Genomic DNA, 13,895 nt, shown 5'->3' with positions numbered 1-13,895 from the left:
ACTAGGCTCTATGTTCGTGCGATGCACGAAATATCTTGTGCCATAAATTATAAACTTCCGATCTTGCATCTAATCAAGCGGCTTCGCTCCATTACAACTTGCTCCAGTAGTTGTTAATGTAAGTCTAATTTATCGACATGTATTTTTGTAAATTCAAAAGGCTGAAACTTGATTTGGTTTATTATCTATTATTCGGCTTAAATCTCTTTTAATGATAAGATAAAAAAAAAAAGTTTAAAATATGTGCTACAAGATACCCATCAGCATCATGTCTTCTATTCCCACGAAATCAAAAAGCATTCCATCATGTCTTCTATTCCCATTGATCTCTTAGGTTGTGATACCAATTAATATAAAAAGTTCAAAATGATAATGTCCAAGAGAATTTGACAAATATCATATTTGTAGGGTCGGCGTATGTGTAGTTTAAACCGAAAAGAAATTTCAGACTTAGGTTATTTACATATTTATCCTTAACTAAAGGTCGACTAATGTTTGAGAAATATTTTTAGATAATAAAATTTTATCAAACATAAACTACTTGAGAAAAAGTCAGTAACAAAGAAGAAAAAAAGATCAATACTTCGTCTATTGTCATACCAATTAATATAGTCCAAACTCAAGGTTAAAAGGAATAGTTCAAACCGATAAAGTCTCAAATGAATTTTACCCAAAATCAACTTTGTAAGTCGACATATGTGTAGTTTAAATCGAAAAAAAATTCTAGTCTTGGGCGATTTACAATTATATCCTTGAATTGTACAAATACTAAGGTCATAAAAGTCGATTAATATTTTGAGGATATTTTAGTCGTTTAACATTTAGCATAAATTATTTGTACTTTTATAACAATATAGATAGATATAGATAGATAGATAGATATATAGATAGATATACATGGAGTGCACGAAATCAAGCACATTAGACCAATCAAGAAGGCCCATGTTGAAACTAGGCCCATATGCTTATTAGAGGTAATTAAGAAAGAGATCTTTATGCAAATAGTCTGCCTAATTCATAGTGTATACTTTGTAGCCGATACATATAAATTATATATTTATTATACACATATCATATCATACATTATTCTATCATGTTAAGTTTAAGCGGTTAAGTAAACGGTTATTTAGATTAATTATGCATTAAGAAAAGTCTTTCTTATCTACGTGTCAATAGTAAGGAAGGCCCATATGAAATATGGCCCAACATGTCTAGGAGAGCTCTCGACATATTTACCCAATCCAAAGGCAACAAAGCCCGATACTGATCCAAGACAAAGTTATCATGTTGGATTCATTTCTTTCACTTTAGAAAAAGGCAATTTATATGTATCGTTTTTGTGAGATGCTTTTCAAACTCTGGTTGTCATAGGGGTGTTCGTCGGTCGGTACAGTACGATATTTAAATATTTTGATTCGGTATTTTTGGTATTCGATTTTTTAAAATGTTATACCAATATCGTACCTAATTAAATTCGGTATGGTTCAGTTTTTCTCCTTTCCGTTTTGGTTTATTTGGTTTGGTAACTTTGATTTATTCGGTTTGAATACTAGATAGTGCATGGAGTCATAGACTGTAATATTCTTAATTAAAATAGTTAATATGCAAAACTAAAAATATTTTTTGACAAAAGTTTTATCCAAAACCAGCAAATATCAACCCATAGAGAGAAAACTGTACATAAAGGAATAAATTTGATCATTATAAATGTCTTGTTACTTGCTTAGAGCTAATTGATGAGCTTCGAGAATAAAGAAAAGTAAAATTTTAGATTTTTTATTTTTATGTTATAATTAATAATATGTGTATTGTGTAATATAATATATATTTTGGTATTCAGTATCGGTATTTCAGTATTTATTTTTAAAATACCATACCTAATACCAATTTTTTAAAAAACTTAAACCAAATTCTATACCGAATACCAAATACTAAATTTTTTGATTTCGGTATGATAATTCGGTATTTACCAAATTATGCACAGCCCTAATTCTCATTATATCATGCAATAAAAAAACTCGTTTGTAGAAGAAAAATAATGCAAGAAAACAAAATATTTTGCTTAAAAATATGAGTAGTTCAAGTGGCAAACATTGTTAGACTTATCACTTAGGTCACAAGCTCGAGCCATGCGAATTAAGCTTGGTATAAAAAAGGGATAGAGGAACAAACCTTTTTCCTTGAGTTTCGAAGATTGTAGTTGATCCTAAAAGTTAGGCTATCTCCAACCTTGCCTCCATTTTCTCCTTCAAAATGGACTAAAGTTACTCCAACCATTACTCCATTTTTTATTCAAAAAAAAATTCCATTTTATATTCTTCTCTCTCTTCAATATTATATTATTATTTTTTATTTAAATTTTATTTTCTTATTTCTATTAAAGAAATTCTATCTTTTATTCTTTTTTACATATTCATCACATATAATTTAATATAAAATTAGTTTATACCATAAATTTTTAAATAATATCATTTGTAAGTAAATATTATAGATTATATATATTAACGGATAATTCAAATAAAAGTGAAATAATTAAGATACAAGATAATTAAATACATATTATATTATGGTAAAATTCGTATTAAATATTACATAAATATTCAACTTCCACCTATAGTATGCTCTCATAAATGATTTATTAATGCATTACGAAGTGCAAAATGAGCGTCTTTGTCCTTAATTTTTTTGTGTCGAGCTAATTGCTCAAATTGGTGATTTTCATCTACTACCATTTTTACCGTTGGAGGTGGACATTCCCAATAAAATTAACTTATAATTTTACATAAAAATAATAAATGCACGAAAATTAATTTATCAAAATTATACGCCAAAGCAAAGATGTAAAATTAATATTCTAAAGATATTATATAAAGATAATTAAGTATATATAAAGAGATAAATTAAAATAATTAAATAATAAAAATAATAATAAAATAACGATAAATAGTAATGGAGGAGATGAATATTGTCACTCCAAATTTGGAGTAACACTATTCATCTCTTATTTTGGGGGCAAAAATGGAGGAGTATTGAAGCCATATTTTGGCAAAAAAAGGCTGCATTATGAAGAAATGGAGGAGGTTTGGAGATGCGCTTAGTCGAGAGAGGTTTTTCGATTATATTTTAAAAAAAGACCCCCCCCCCCCCCCAAAAAAAAAAACTAGTTCAAAAGAGGGGTTGTGTGTACACATAATAAAACCTATGGGGTACAAAACCTATTTTCACGAAAGTTGGAGACCAAGAAAGGAAATATAGACAACGTTATATACCCGGCTCTCTCCTCTCCGGCCAGTGCGAATCTGTTTGCCCTAATTAACCTTCAAAAGGGTGCAAACTTAAACTTCATCCGCCGTCTACAATTCAAATAATTTCTTCTTTCATTATAGGTATAAAAAAAATTCTCTCTTTCTATTATATATAAATTGTTTATTCTAGCTAGGGTTTGTGAAAAGTATAATTGGTTTTTATGAATCTTCGTGTTCTAGGGTTTTGAATTTTTTCATTTTGCTTCGGGTTTTTGGTATTAATTATTGTTTTATATTGTGGATCTGCGTTAGATTTTTGTTAGTGTTTGGATGATTGAAAGTTAGGCGTTTTATTGGAATATTTTGTCAACGGAAAAGGTAACGTTTGGATTTTGTTGGGTGAAAATTTGTATTTTGGGTGTGTTTAATGTTGGGAAATTATTGTTAGGTGTTTGAAACTATAGGATCTCTTTTCATGAAAAATTTAGGGTCTTAATATTGCTGCTTTTTTGAATTTTGCTTTTATTTAATTGCTTTGTGATGTGTGTCTGAGCTGAAATTGGTTTTGGGGGGTTTTAGTAGTTGAAAGAGTGGGATTTTTATGCTGAAATAATCTGAAGGGGAAGGGCTAAATCTACTATATGTTCTGTTCTGTTGATAGTATTAGCTTTACTTGGACCTGCATAGTGAGTCTTTTTGGTATTGAGATTTTAGAGATTGTACTTAGCTGAGCTAGTATTTGTTTTTATGCATTTCAGCTATTCCTATAAGTTTCGGAATCTGTTGCTGGGAATGATGGGGACGCTAACTGGCGCATTGAGCAACCTCTCAAGCAACCACCAGAGGTTGAGGTTGCTCAATGCGTCAGTCAACGTCCTCATCATTCACGAGCTTGTACTTAGCTGGGGATAGCTAAAGTTGCCTCTACTAGCTGGTGTCTCCTTAATATTTCTGTGGAAGCCACCATTTATGTCTTGTAATCATTGAGTATACTTAAACCACATGCATATTGCTTTTATTGAGAAACTTAATTCATGCTTGTTTGGATTTTTAAACTTTTGTTAAGTTCTATATCTTAAGTGCACTTTTTAGTGTTTTCACTAGTTTTTCTTATATGTGATGTTGGGCCTTTTTAAATTGTAATCTTTCTTGGTTTTTGGTTGATGAATACTTTATGGGTTTTGGAGAAGGATATGACGATCGTTATGACTTGGAATGCTGAGATGACAGCAACTTATATTGTATTCGTACTGGCTGATCATTTCTTCAACTACCCAAATTGTTTTTTTTTTTGTGGTTTTAAACTGGCTAGAAAATCATGAGTTCCAGGGAGCTTGCGGTGATTTTTTTTTTGTATGAATTCGACTATCAAATTGTGGTGAAACCAAATTGTTTTTCTTTTGGTTTTAAACTGGCTAGAAAATCATGAGTTCCAGGGAGCTTGTGGTGAAATCTTTTTTTGTATGAATTTGACTATCAACTTTTTTATTTGTTTTCATTTCACTTCTATGCTTTGCATTTATTCCCCAACTTATAATCTATTATAAGACTTTAGATCTTGAGCTTCATGTTTATTTTTGGTCCAAAGTCTTATATTTTATACTGAAGAGAACGAGATGATGAATAATGTATTTTCATGATTGCTGTATGATGCATTTCATCATGTATTCGTACTGGCTGATCGTTCTAGAATTATCTGGTTATAGGGTGCTTGTTTTAAAAAATAAATTGGTTTACATTGATCTCGGGTGTGAAATCTTGAAATATGGTTTTACATCTGAAACCATTTCACTTGGGTTTACTTCATACATTCTGGACCATACAGTATCATGGAGAATGAGATGATGAATGTTATACGGTTTGATAGCTGATATGATGGCAGATTATCATGTATTAGCTCTAGCTGATCATTCTCTGTGGTGCGCCTTCAACTGGTTCTACACTTGTGTGCTAAGTAGACTTGTTATTGAATTTATTTGACTGGATACATTGTGTGTGTAGCAATGTCTGTTCTCTATTTTTGTTTCAACTTTGACATTTTCTCATCCTGATAATGAAGTCCAGAAGGTAATTTTTATCATGTTGACGTACTATCTTAAAGGCTGTCTTTGCTTTCTTTTAAAGCCCGATGGCCCTTTCGATTCTCTTCTATACTGTAGGGAGTAAAGAGGGTCGCCTTTTTTCATCAGAAGGTGCTATCCCTGTCCCATTAATGCTCCCTTCTTTGCTTTTATTTATAAAATATTATCTAGGGTCAATTTTCAATCTTGTGCATCTATATATTCGGCAAGGTAGAACCAAATCAGGACATTAAGAGAAGTCTGACTTTTTTTTTGGGTTTTATTATTTGTGGTTGGAGAATGATATGATGAACTTCATACAAGTGATTGCTTATATGATAGCACTTTATCAAGTATTAGCTCTAGCTGATCATTCTCGTTTGATTCCACACGAATTTTGTTGCTCTATTCTGTTTTCTATCATGTTATTCAATTCAAAAATTTCTTAATTTTTTGCCTTCTTGTTTCTACCAATCTGAGAGAAACTATCGGGCCTGTCTTGTCCTCTTTTCTTTTGTGTTGACGTCAATAGGGATTTTCTAAAGTACAATAATATTAGTATTCACAGTTGGTGTATGTGAGAGTGAGGGTAGATAGGTAATGTTTACAGTACCTAAATTCTACCTTGATTTTATTTGTTAAATATTATCTAGGGTCAAAAGCTCCTGCCTCGTGCACCTAGCAGAACGATGGAGAGCTTATGTAGAAATTTGAATTTTTGTTGGTTTTATTATTTGTGGTTGGAGAATGAGATGAAGATGAATATCATACGAGTGATTGCTGATATGATAGCACTTTATCATGTATTAGCTCTAGCTGATCATTCTCTTTCCATTCCGCACCAATTCCATAAAGTTATCTAATTTTGTAATTTTGATACTCTTGGACTTAACGTTGTTTTGCCTCCTTTTTTTTTCTACCCATCTAAAAGGAATTGTTGGGCCTCTGTTGTCCTCTTTTCTTTTGTTCTGGTTTGCGTCAATAGTAGTTTTGTAAGGTGGAATGTTATCAAACTTAGTGTATGTGAGAATGATAGTAGATATGTAGTGTTTACAGTAACTCCTCTGTTGAATATGGATTGATAATCTGAGTAGACATTCTCTTTTCTCTGGTCTTTTCTTATCATCCCTTTCTTTTGGATCCTGGAGTGTGTGGTTTATGCATTGTTTGATACCATGACATTTATGTTTGTGTAAGAGTTTCCTCACTCTTTTTAAACTGTGGACAGTTCATATCAGATTTGCTGCAATGAGGAGACGGAGTTACAGCCCATCTCCACCGCGAGGTTATAGCAGGAGAGGCGGGAGGAGCCCGAGCCCCAGGGGTCGTTATGGTGGTCGTAGCAGAGATGCTCCGACTAGTCTCTTAGTTCGAAATCTTCGCCATGATTGTCGGTATGCACTAATGACTGTCTTTTTCAAACGTTTAATGAGCTAGACATGAAGCATGCTATACTTTGTTTTCTTTCTGCAAAACCAGAACTGAACCGTTTTGTCAGTTTCAAGTAATTTTGTACCTGTAGTGGATCACATAGACATTGCATTTTATTAGAAATTGCTCAGATGATTCCTATCTTGAGGAACAGCTGGTGGGGGAGAGGGTGAGATGGCAAATATTTCAATAGCAGAGATGGCATTGAAGACTTTAACATTATGAGCTTCAGTAATTATATTTTTAGAGCACTCTGAGCTACTTACGTTTACCTGTTCCGTGTGTGTGTGTGTATATGTGTATATGTGTATATATATATATATATATATATATATATATATATATATAACTTGCTATACCACTCACTTTACTGCTTGTATGCAGGCCAGAAGACCTAAGAAGGCCGTTCGGGCAATTTGGGCCTGTCAAGGACATTTATTTGCCCAGGGACTACTACACTGGGTGAGCTTGATTTGCATGCGATCTATTCATCTACTAAACTTTTCCCCTTATAAAAGAAGAAAGAGAAACTGAGCAGAAAGCATACCCCTCTCTCTCTGTCTCCAAAAAATAGAAAAAGACCTATCTTTATGGTCAAGCTCTTTCCTGTCATAAGTTGCAATTTTATATTTTAGTTTTGAGAAGCTGACACCGCTCCCTACCTTCCCCCAGCCCCCAAAGTTCTAGTCTAAATTTCATTTTTGGTGAATCCGTACTGTATTTCTAATTTGAGATTCTTTTGTTTACTCTTTTTGTTATGTCAAGTTGGGTTGTGCTTTATTATTAAAATTGATGAGATTTAGCAGCGAAACTTAGAGAGTTTTGAAGACTTCAATCAAGTAGTAAGAGGTTTGTTGACACATTGAAGTAGTAAAGAGCAATCAAGTAGTAAGAGTTGAAGGTGATGTTAATGGTAGTGAAGATTTGAAGGAATTTGGATTTGAATACAATGTGAAGATTTCAAGATTTCAAGTCTTGAAGAAATTCAAGTCAATCTTTAAACTGATACATTCAAGGTCAGCAGCCATGTGCTTGCTTTATGTGCTTATGAAGACATTATTTTAGTAGGATTATTTTTACTACTGTTGTTCTGTGGCTGTTTTGAAGTCTTGGTACTCCGTAGGCTAGTCCTTTACTTTCTTTATTGTATCTTTCTTAGAATCTTGGGTCCTGATAATTGTTCTTTTTGGGGTGAGACTGAAGCTCCCAATCTAAGTGTTTGGCAATTTGGACCGTAAAACCTGGTCAGATTTATATTCTGACTTGGTTTTACTTTTCGAGCAGCCCCAGAGAGCTGTAGCTATGGTTGATGTGCAGAACTCCATACGGCAGCTTATAGAATCTCAAGTTTTCTAACTTTCTTCATTTGTTCCCACATCCTTTGCACAGTCAACCACGTGGCTTTGGATTTGTCCAGTTTGTGGATCCTGCTGATGCTGCAGAAGCTAAATATCAGATGGATGGGCAGGGTTTTCAAGGTCGGCAACTGACTGTGGTTTTTGCTGAGGAAAACAGGAAAAAGCCAACTGAAATGAGAGCTAGGGAACGTAGTGGAAGGTAATACTTTTTATTTCATTTGCTTACATCATATTAGCCCATTTAATTTCTGTCTTGGGTATCCAGAATTTGGTTGCTACTCAGTGGACAACTACTTGAATCTTGGTTGTCCTCCATTTATGGCGTTGAGCATAGTGTCCGAAAGTAAATATCTGGTAGTTTAAAGATTAGTGATTTGGTGCTAGGCAATAATCTACCTCACATTTCCTGTTTCCTATATTTTGGTCATTCTAGTTAGCATTCCTCCATTTTAAATCAAATGATTAAATGATGATAGATGTGATTCTTGAATTGATTGGGTTGATTGTTTTGCATTTTAATGTTTATCCATTTAACTTGATTTTCTTGTAGTGGTAGGAGCCGCAGCTATGATCGGAGACGGTACTCACCTCAATATTCCAGATCTCCACCTCCACGTTACGCAAGGTCACGATCCCGCAGCCGTGGCTATATTCCTAAAAGGAGGCAGTACTCTAGGTATGCCAGAGTATTATTTTATGTTTATTGTACGTTTATGTTGTATTAAATCCTTGGTGTAACTAAAGGTGCTCTAGGTCTTTAATTACATGTGTGCATCCAACAACCAACCAAGGTGTTAGCCTATCTGCTGATGTTAACTTCAATTTTGTGCATCATTGCATGTTGCTTGGCTTATATTATCACTTGGGTTGCTTTTTGTGCGAAAAATTATATTTTAGATTTTTGTTCAAATCCAAATTTCCATCTTTTTGTTAATGATGATTTACTCCTCACTTTGCAGGTCTGTTTCACCTGAAGAGAAAAGATACAACCGTGAGAGATCATACTCGCATTCCCCTGCAGGGGACATTTCTCCACCGTATAATGGCTCAAGGAGTCGCAGTCAAACTCCAGTCAGAGAGCATTCACCATATGATGATGGTCGAAGGAGCCGCAGCAGAAGTCCAGTTAAGGAGCGTTCTCCGGTTAGGGGTCGCAGCAGGAGCCCCAGTCGCAGCAGGAGCCCAGATGACGCTCGTTACTCGAGGGATCCAGATCATGACGTGTCTCCACAACACTGAGCTATCTCTTGGAGATCAATGCTGTAGTAGTTTGAATCACTTTCTAGTTGTATGGCTCTTTGCTGTTTCTTTGTCTATGCCCGAGTAAAATATAGTTGGTATTGGCTTGTCGTGTGTAGTAGACAACATGAATTCTGATTGGCTATGACATTGAACGATTTCTAGAAGTGGTTGATTATGCTTGTTACTGTTGAGTTTAGGCATGTTTTTGAGAGCCAATGATTTCTAATTCAGTTGGTTTTATGAGTATTATAAATGTTCTTTTTACTACATATAAAGTAAGTTCAATATGCTATCTTTCAGGGTAAGACGTAGGATTGGTAAATATAAGATATATTCTCCTACTTTGCTCCTAAGTTTGAGAAAGACAATGATTTAATCCTCACTTCCCAACTGTCAGCCTTTGTATGCCTGGACAAAGTGCAAACATTTGACCAAATGAATGACTTCAATCCTATTATCTAATCCAATCTTGCAAATACATTAAAATAAATTTACATGTATATTTTTACGCTTAAACTCTTTTTGCTTTTCCTATGTTTTTTAAGTAGATACGTTATAGACTCTATTTCCTTGTTGGAAGAACACTTCGTATATTACCAATGTTTTAAATTGAGCTATCTATTTCACTAAGGGCTAGTTTGGTTTGAGGGATAATTAATATCGGGTTAAATTTGAGGTGAGTTTATCCTATATTTGTTTGGAATAAAATTATAATATAACTAAATCTGATTAGTCATTCTGAGACGGTAGTATTTTTTTATTCCTATGAAAAGGTAAAATAACTACTCTCGAAATAATTAATAATGAAATAACTTTTCTGTTAAACAACTAAAGTCATAAGCGCGTTGATAGATAAAGTTGTCCTGAAGTTCCACTCTTTACACTTGTGAGAAGGGTAAATTTCATTTAAAAAATAAATGAAAGCGAACTTTCTCGGAATGACATATTGACATTAATAAAAGTTGACTATATATCACTCTATTTTTAGCTCAGTAGGAAGGAAAGTAGGTAACTCCAGCAGTTTATAATCAAAGAAAAGAAGAAAAAACACAGTTTTTAGAGAGATGTCTATGGACACAACTACAGAAAATAGTGATTCCTTTATTTCTAATACTGATGGAATCATCTGCGGTTATTCTGATAATTCAGGATGGGGTGAAAGCATGATCTCAGATCCCAATATTACTTCGTCTCCTTCAAGGAGTGTAGACGACCGTCAGTAGCAGCAGTCGAAGCAACAGATTTCAATTGCTGTTGCTGGCGATGATTTGATTATATCATCAGGTGCATCTTCCGGGATGCAGTTTAATGCTTATTGCAATAACTGTAATAAAGATGGTTTTGAACTTTGTTTAGGTTTGAATATTGGTGGTGGGGAAGTGAACAAAGTAGCTAGCGTTAGCTCGTCTGTCCAAACCTTGATGGCAGTACAACGAAAAATCCGAAGTGTAAACAGAGGTTATTCACATAATAATAAGAATAGCAAAAGCAAGCCAAAGGTCCACGAGTGTTCAATTTGTGGGTTAGAGTTCTCATTAGGTCAAGGTTTGGGTGGTCACATGGGAAGACACAGACCACTTAAGATTAAAGCAACAAACAATAAGGTTTCCTTGAATACTGTTGATGAGATTAAGGAGGAGTCGAGAAGCATTCCATTGCTGCTTGATCTTAACTGGCCGGCGGCGCCACCGCCAAGAGATGTGGCGGGACGGATCAGATCTTCCATCTTTAACTAGATGTCTTCGGTTCAAGCTCGAAGAACGAAGAAATCCTCGATCCTTAACTTGATGTCTTCGGTTCAAGCTCTAAGAAATTCTCAATATGGAGGTTTCCCCTTAAATGATTTCTATACGAGCGAATTTGTATTAATCAAACCTAAATTTCAGGTGCTCTAGGTCTTTATAATGATTACGGATATAGAAACTATCATTAATTTATCCGACATTTTATTATCATTTTGAATTTCAGCATATTTAGTACTGGTATAGCTTATATGGTTATGTATATATAACTTTATACCAAACACTATGTGACATAATTGAAGGACTAAAATAAGCAATGAAAGCAATCTCAGTATCAAAATCACATGTAATCTAGACAACTAGCATAAACGGGATTTCACGGGTTACCTCTTGAAGCGTGAACAAAGCTCCTCTATCACGTGAGCCTCCAATTCTACAGCAACTCAATGAATTCTCCATCATCAGCATAATAAAGATTCGCGAGCATTGCACGGTCTTCTACTGTGTTACCCAAATAATATCCGAAAATAGTAATTTCGTTTGAGCGAAATTTTTTAGGAAAAAGGGTGAAAATTCCGGCCACCTTGTTCTACCTCCTCTAGGTGGAAAACTTTAAGTATTTATAGCACAAGTTTTAAGGTTTAAACCCCTTTTCCAAAACCTGTTGGTTTTTTTTTTCACCAGAAAAAAGATTCCTTTATTTTTTATTATTTAGGCACATCAGGGACCACAAAATTTAATTAACAAGGCTTCCAACTATGGAATTAATTTTTAATTTTCGAAATTAATACCCACCATAATTAATTACGAATTATTCCACTAAAAAATCGTAATTGCACTCGTTATTCAATTTCGAAATTTATCCATTAAATCTTATTTAACTCCCCATGTTAAGATTCAGATACTAATCAGTTAAATTAAATTACTTATTGATTATTTCCTTTAGTCTTTCGCTTAACTTATTTCATGTGTCGGATACAAAATCCATCAATCGGGTTTACACATGAAAACTTATAAGCTTTCATAAAGGTGTATCATCAATCTCTAAACCGAGACATGGATTCTATCAACTAACTGTTACTTCGCCAATGTACATTATTATTATTCAATTTATCAGGCATATTGACCCACGAAAGAATCTCGCCTTTTAAGAAATCAAAACAATAATAATATACAAAGTTAACAATAATTATATCAAGATTAAGAGTATAAGTATATTTAATGGCTAGAGAGTTTATTTTATTAAGTCAGTATAAAATACATATCTCTACTTGGTTCGTTCTATACATACAAAATGTACTAGCACAAGAAGTTTGAATTAAACCATTCTCATAATCAAGATAAATTATATTTAATCTTGTGCTACAATCATCCATGATGATTTGTCCAATTTCATCATTAGATTGTAAACTCAAACTTTATACTTATAAGAACCGAGAACTGATTATCTAATCTTCCGTGTATAAGCTAAACTCTATACACTAAATCATCTACTATATAAGCAAAGGACACAGATTAATATATGATCTATTTAAAATTTTATTAAAATTGAATAAATAATTATTTTATAATAAATACTATATCCAAACCAAACACATGGTTAATAGTATATATCCCAACAATCTCCTACTTAGACTTTTAACCATGACAATTATTAGAATATACTATATCTAAACGCATGGTTAATAGTATATGTCCCAATAATCTCTCACTTAGACTTGTGACCATGCATCTACAACTTTTTTTCAGGCATTCTTTTTACATGACTATTAAAAGTCTCTAAAAAATAAGATTTTGTTAAAGAATCTTGCCAAGTTATTTCTGATGCAATTTTTGTCTAGTAGTACTTTGTCGTAACTATCTAGTTTGGTATTAAACTCTTCAGGGATCCTGTTACCAAAACTATCCTAAGCGTGTATACCAAACTATGATTTTCCTTTGTATTCTCCCACTACGACGGAGTACTACTAATATTACCTTCATTACCTTACGATATTGAAATATTAGTGACTTCTTACTATAGTGTTCACTGTTCAAACATCACTCCCACTCGATAAAGGCATGTCTACTAACGTTCTCCCACTACTTAAATGCAATGGAACATCAATTCAGACATGTGAGTTTTGATGTTCTTGAACATCTAGTTATTTCTTTGCCAAGTTCCTATAAAAATAGTTTACTTCTAGGAACATGGTTTATTAAACAGCCCTTATCTAGAAAAATACATTTATTTTAACAATTGCCTTATTTTCTTTAGGACAATAAAATAAAACTCCATTCGTTTTCTTGGATATTCAATAAACATGTACCTGTCCATTCTTAGTTCCAACTTACATATCCGCTTTCCCTTTCAGCACATACGCGGGACAATTCCATATCTGAACATGCCATAGACTGAGCTTACATTCAATCCACAGTTCTATAGATGTCCCGGGTACTAACTTTGAAGGAACTAAATTCAGAATATAATTTGCAGTTTTCAGGAAATATTCCAAAAATAAATAAGGCAAATCTGAATAACACGTCATTAATCTATCCATGTACAAAAAAAACTTATTTCTTCTTTCTACTACACCACTCTATTATAGAGTTTGCGGTGTAGTCAATTGAGATGTAATCCCTTATTCTGAGAAGTAACAAAAGAACTCTTTAGAGAGGTGCTCGCCACTACAATCAAATTGCAGTAATTTAATATATTTCCTTGGTGCTTCTCCGTTTCAAGTCTTAAAAACCTTGAATTACTTAATTCATTAAGACTTACGATGCATCAAATAAATATATTAATATTTTGAGTAATCATTTATGAACGTCACAAAA

General features: G+C 33.4%; 1 protein-coding gene and 3 non-coding genes across 4 annotated transcripts; all 4 read left to right on the top strand.

Annotated features, from left to right (window-relative positions):
* Nucleotides 1–3,246: 3,246 nt before the first annotated feature.
* Nucleotides 3,247–9,589, top strand: LOC107816142 (serine/arginine-rich SC35-like splicing factor SCL30A). The gene is made up of 6 exons (XM_016641828.2): nucleotides 3,247–3,386; nucleotides 6,534–6,699; nucleotides 7,121–7,198; nucleotides 8,126–8,293; nucleotides 8,645–8,770; nucleotides 9,054–9,589. The coding sequence occupies exons 2-6, from the start codon at nucleotides 6,554–6,556 to the stop codon at nucleotides 9,331–9,333; spliced, it is 798 nt and encodes a 265-aa protein (XP_016497314.1). The 5' UTR covers nucleotides 3,247–3,386; nucleotides 6,534–6,553; the 3' UTR covers nucleotides 9,334–9,589.
* LOC142164491 (small nucleolar RNA Z102/R77) lies at nucleotides 5,080–5,158 on the top strand. The gene has a single exon (XR_012695258.1). It is a non-coding gene; the product is annotated as a small nucleolar RNA Z102/R77 (small nucleolar RNA).
* Nucleotides 5,604–5,681, top strand: LOC142164492 (small nucleolar RNA Z102/R77). The gene has a single exon (XR_012695259.1). It is a non-coding gene; the product is annotated as a small nucleolar RNA Z102/R77 (small nucleolar RNA).
* Nucleotides 6,051–6,131, top strand: LOC142164489 (small nucleolar RNA Z102/R77). Its single transcript, XR_012695256.1, has one exon. It is a non-coding gene; the product is annotated as a small nucleolar RNA Z102/R77 (small nucleolar RNA).
* Nucleotides 9,590–13,895: the final 4,306 nt, after the last annotated feature.

Source organism: Nicotiana tabacum, chromosome 9, assembly GCF_000715075.1.
Source record: "Nicotiana tabacum cultivar K326 chromosome 9, ASM71507v2, whole genome shotgun sequence".
In the NCBI taxonomy this organism is placed as follows: domain Eukaryota; kingdom Viridiplantae; phylum Streptophyta; class Magnoliopsida; order Solanales; family Solanaceae; genus Nicotiana; species Nicotiana tabacum.
Note: the sequence above shows the minus strand (reverse complement) of the source record. Positions and strands in the feature narration are given on the sequence as shown.

Coding starts and splice junctions, on each gene's coding strand:
- LOC107816142 (XM_016641828.2), top strand. CDS start 6,554: ATGAGGAGACGGAGTTACAGCCCATCTCCACCGCGAGGTTATAGCAGG. Junction 8,294..8,644: donor GCTAGGGAACGTAGTGGAAG/GTAATACTTTTT, acceptor ATTTTCTTGTAG/TGGTAGGAGCCGCAGCTATG. Junction 8,771..9,053: donor AAAAGGAGGCAGTACTCTAG/GTATGCCAGAGT, acceptor CTCACTTTGCAG/GTCTGTTTCACCTGAAGAGA.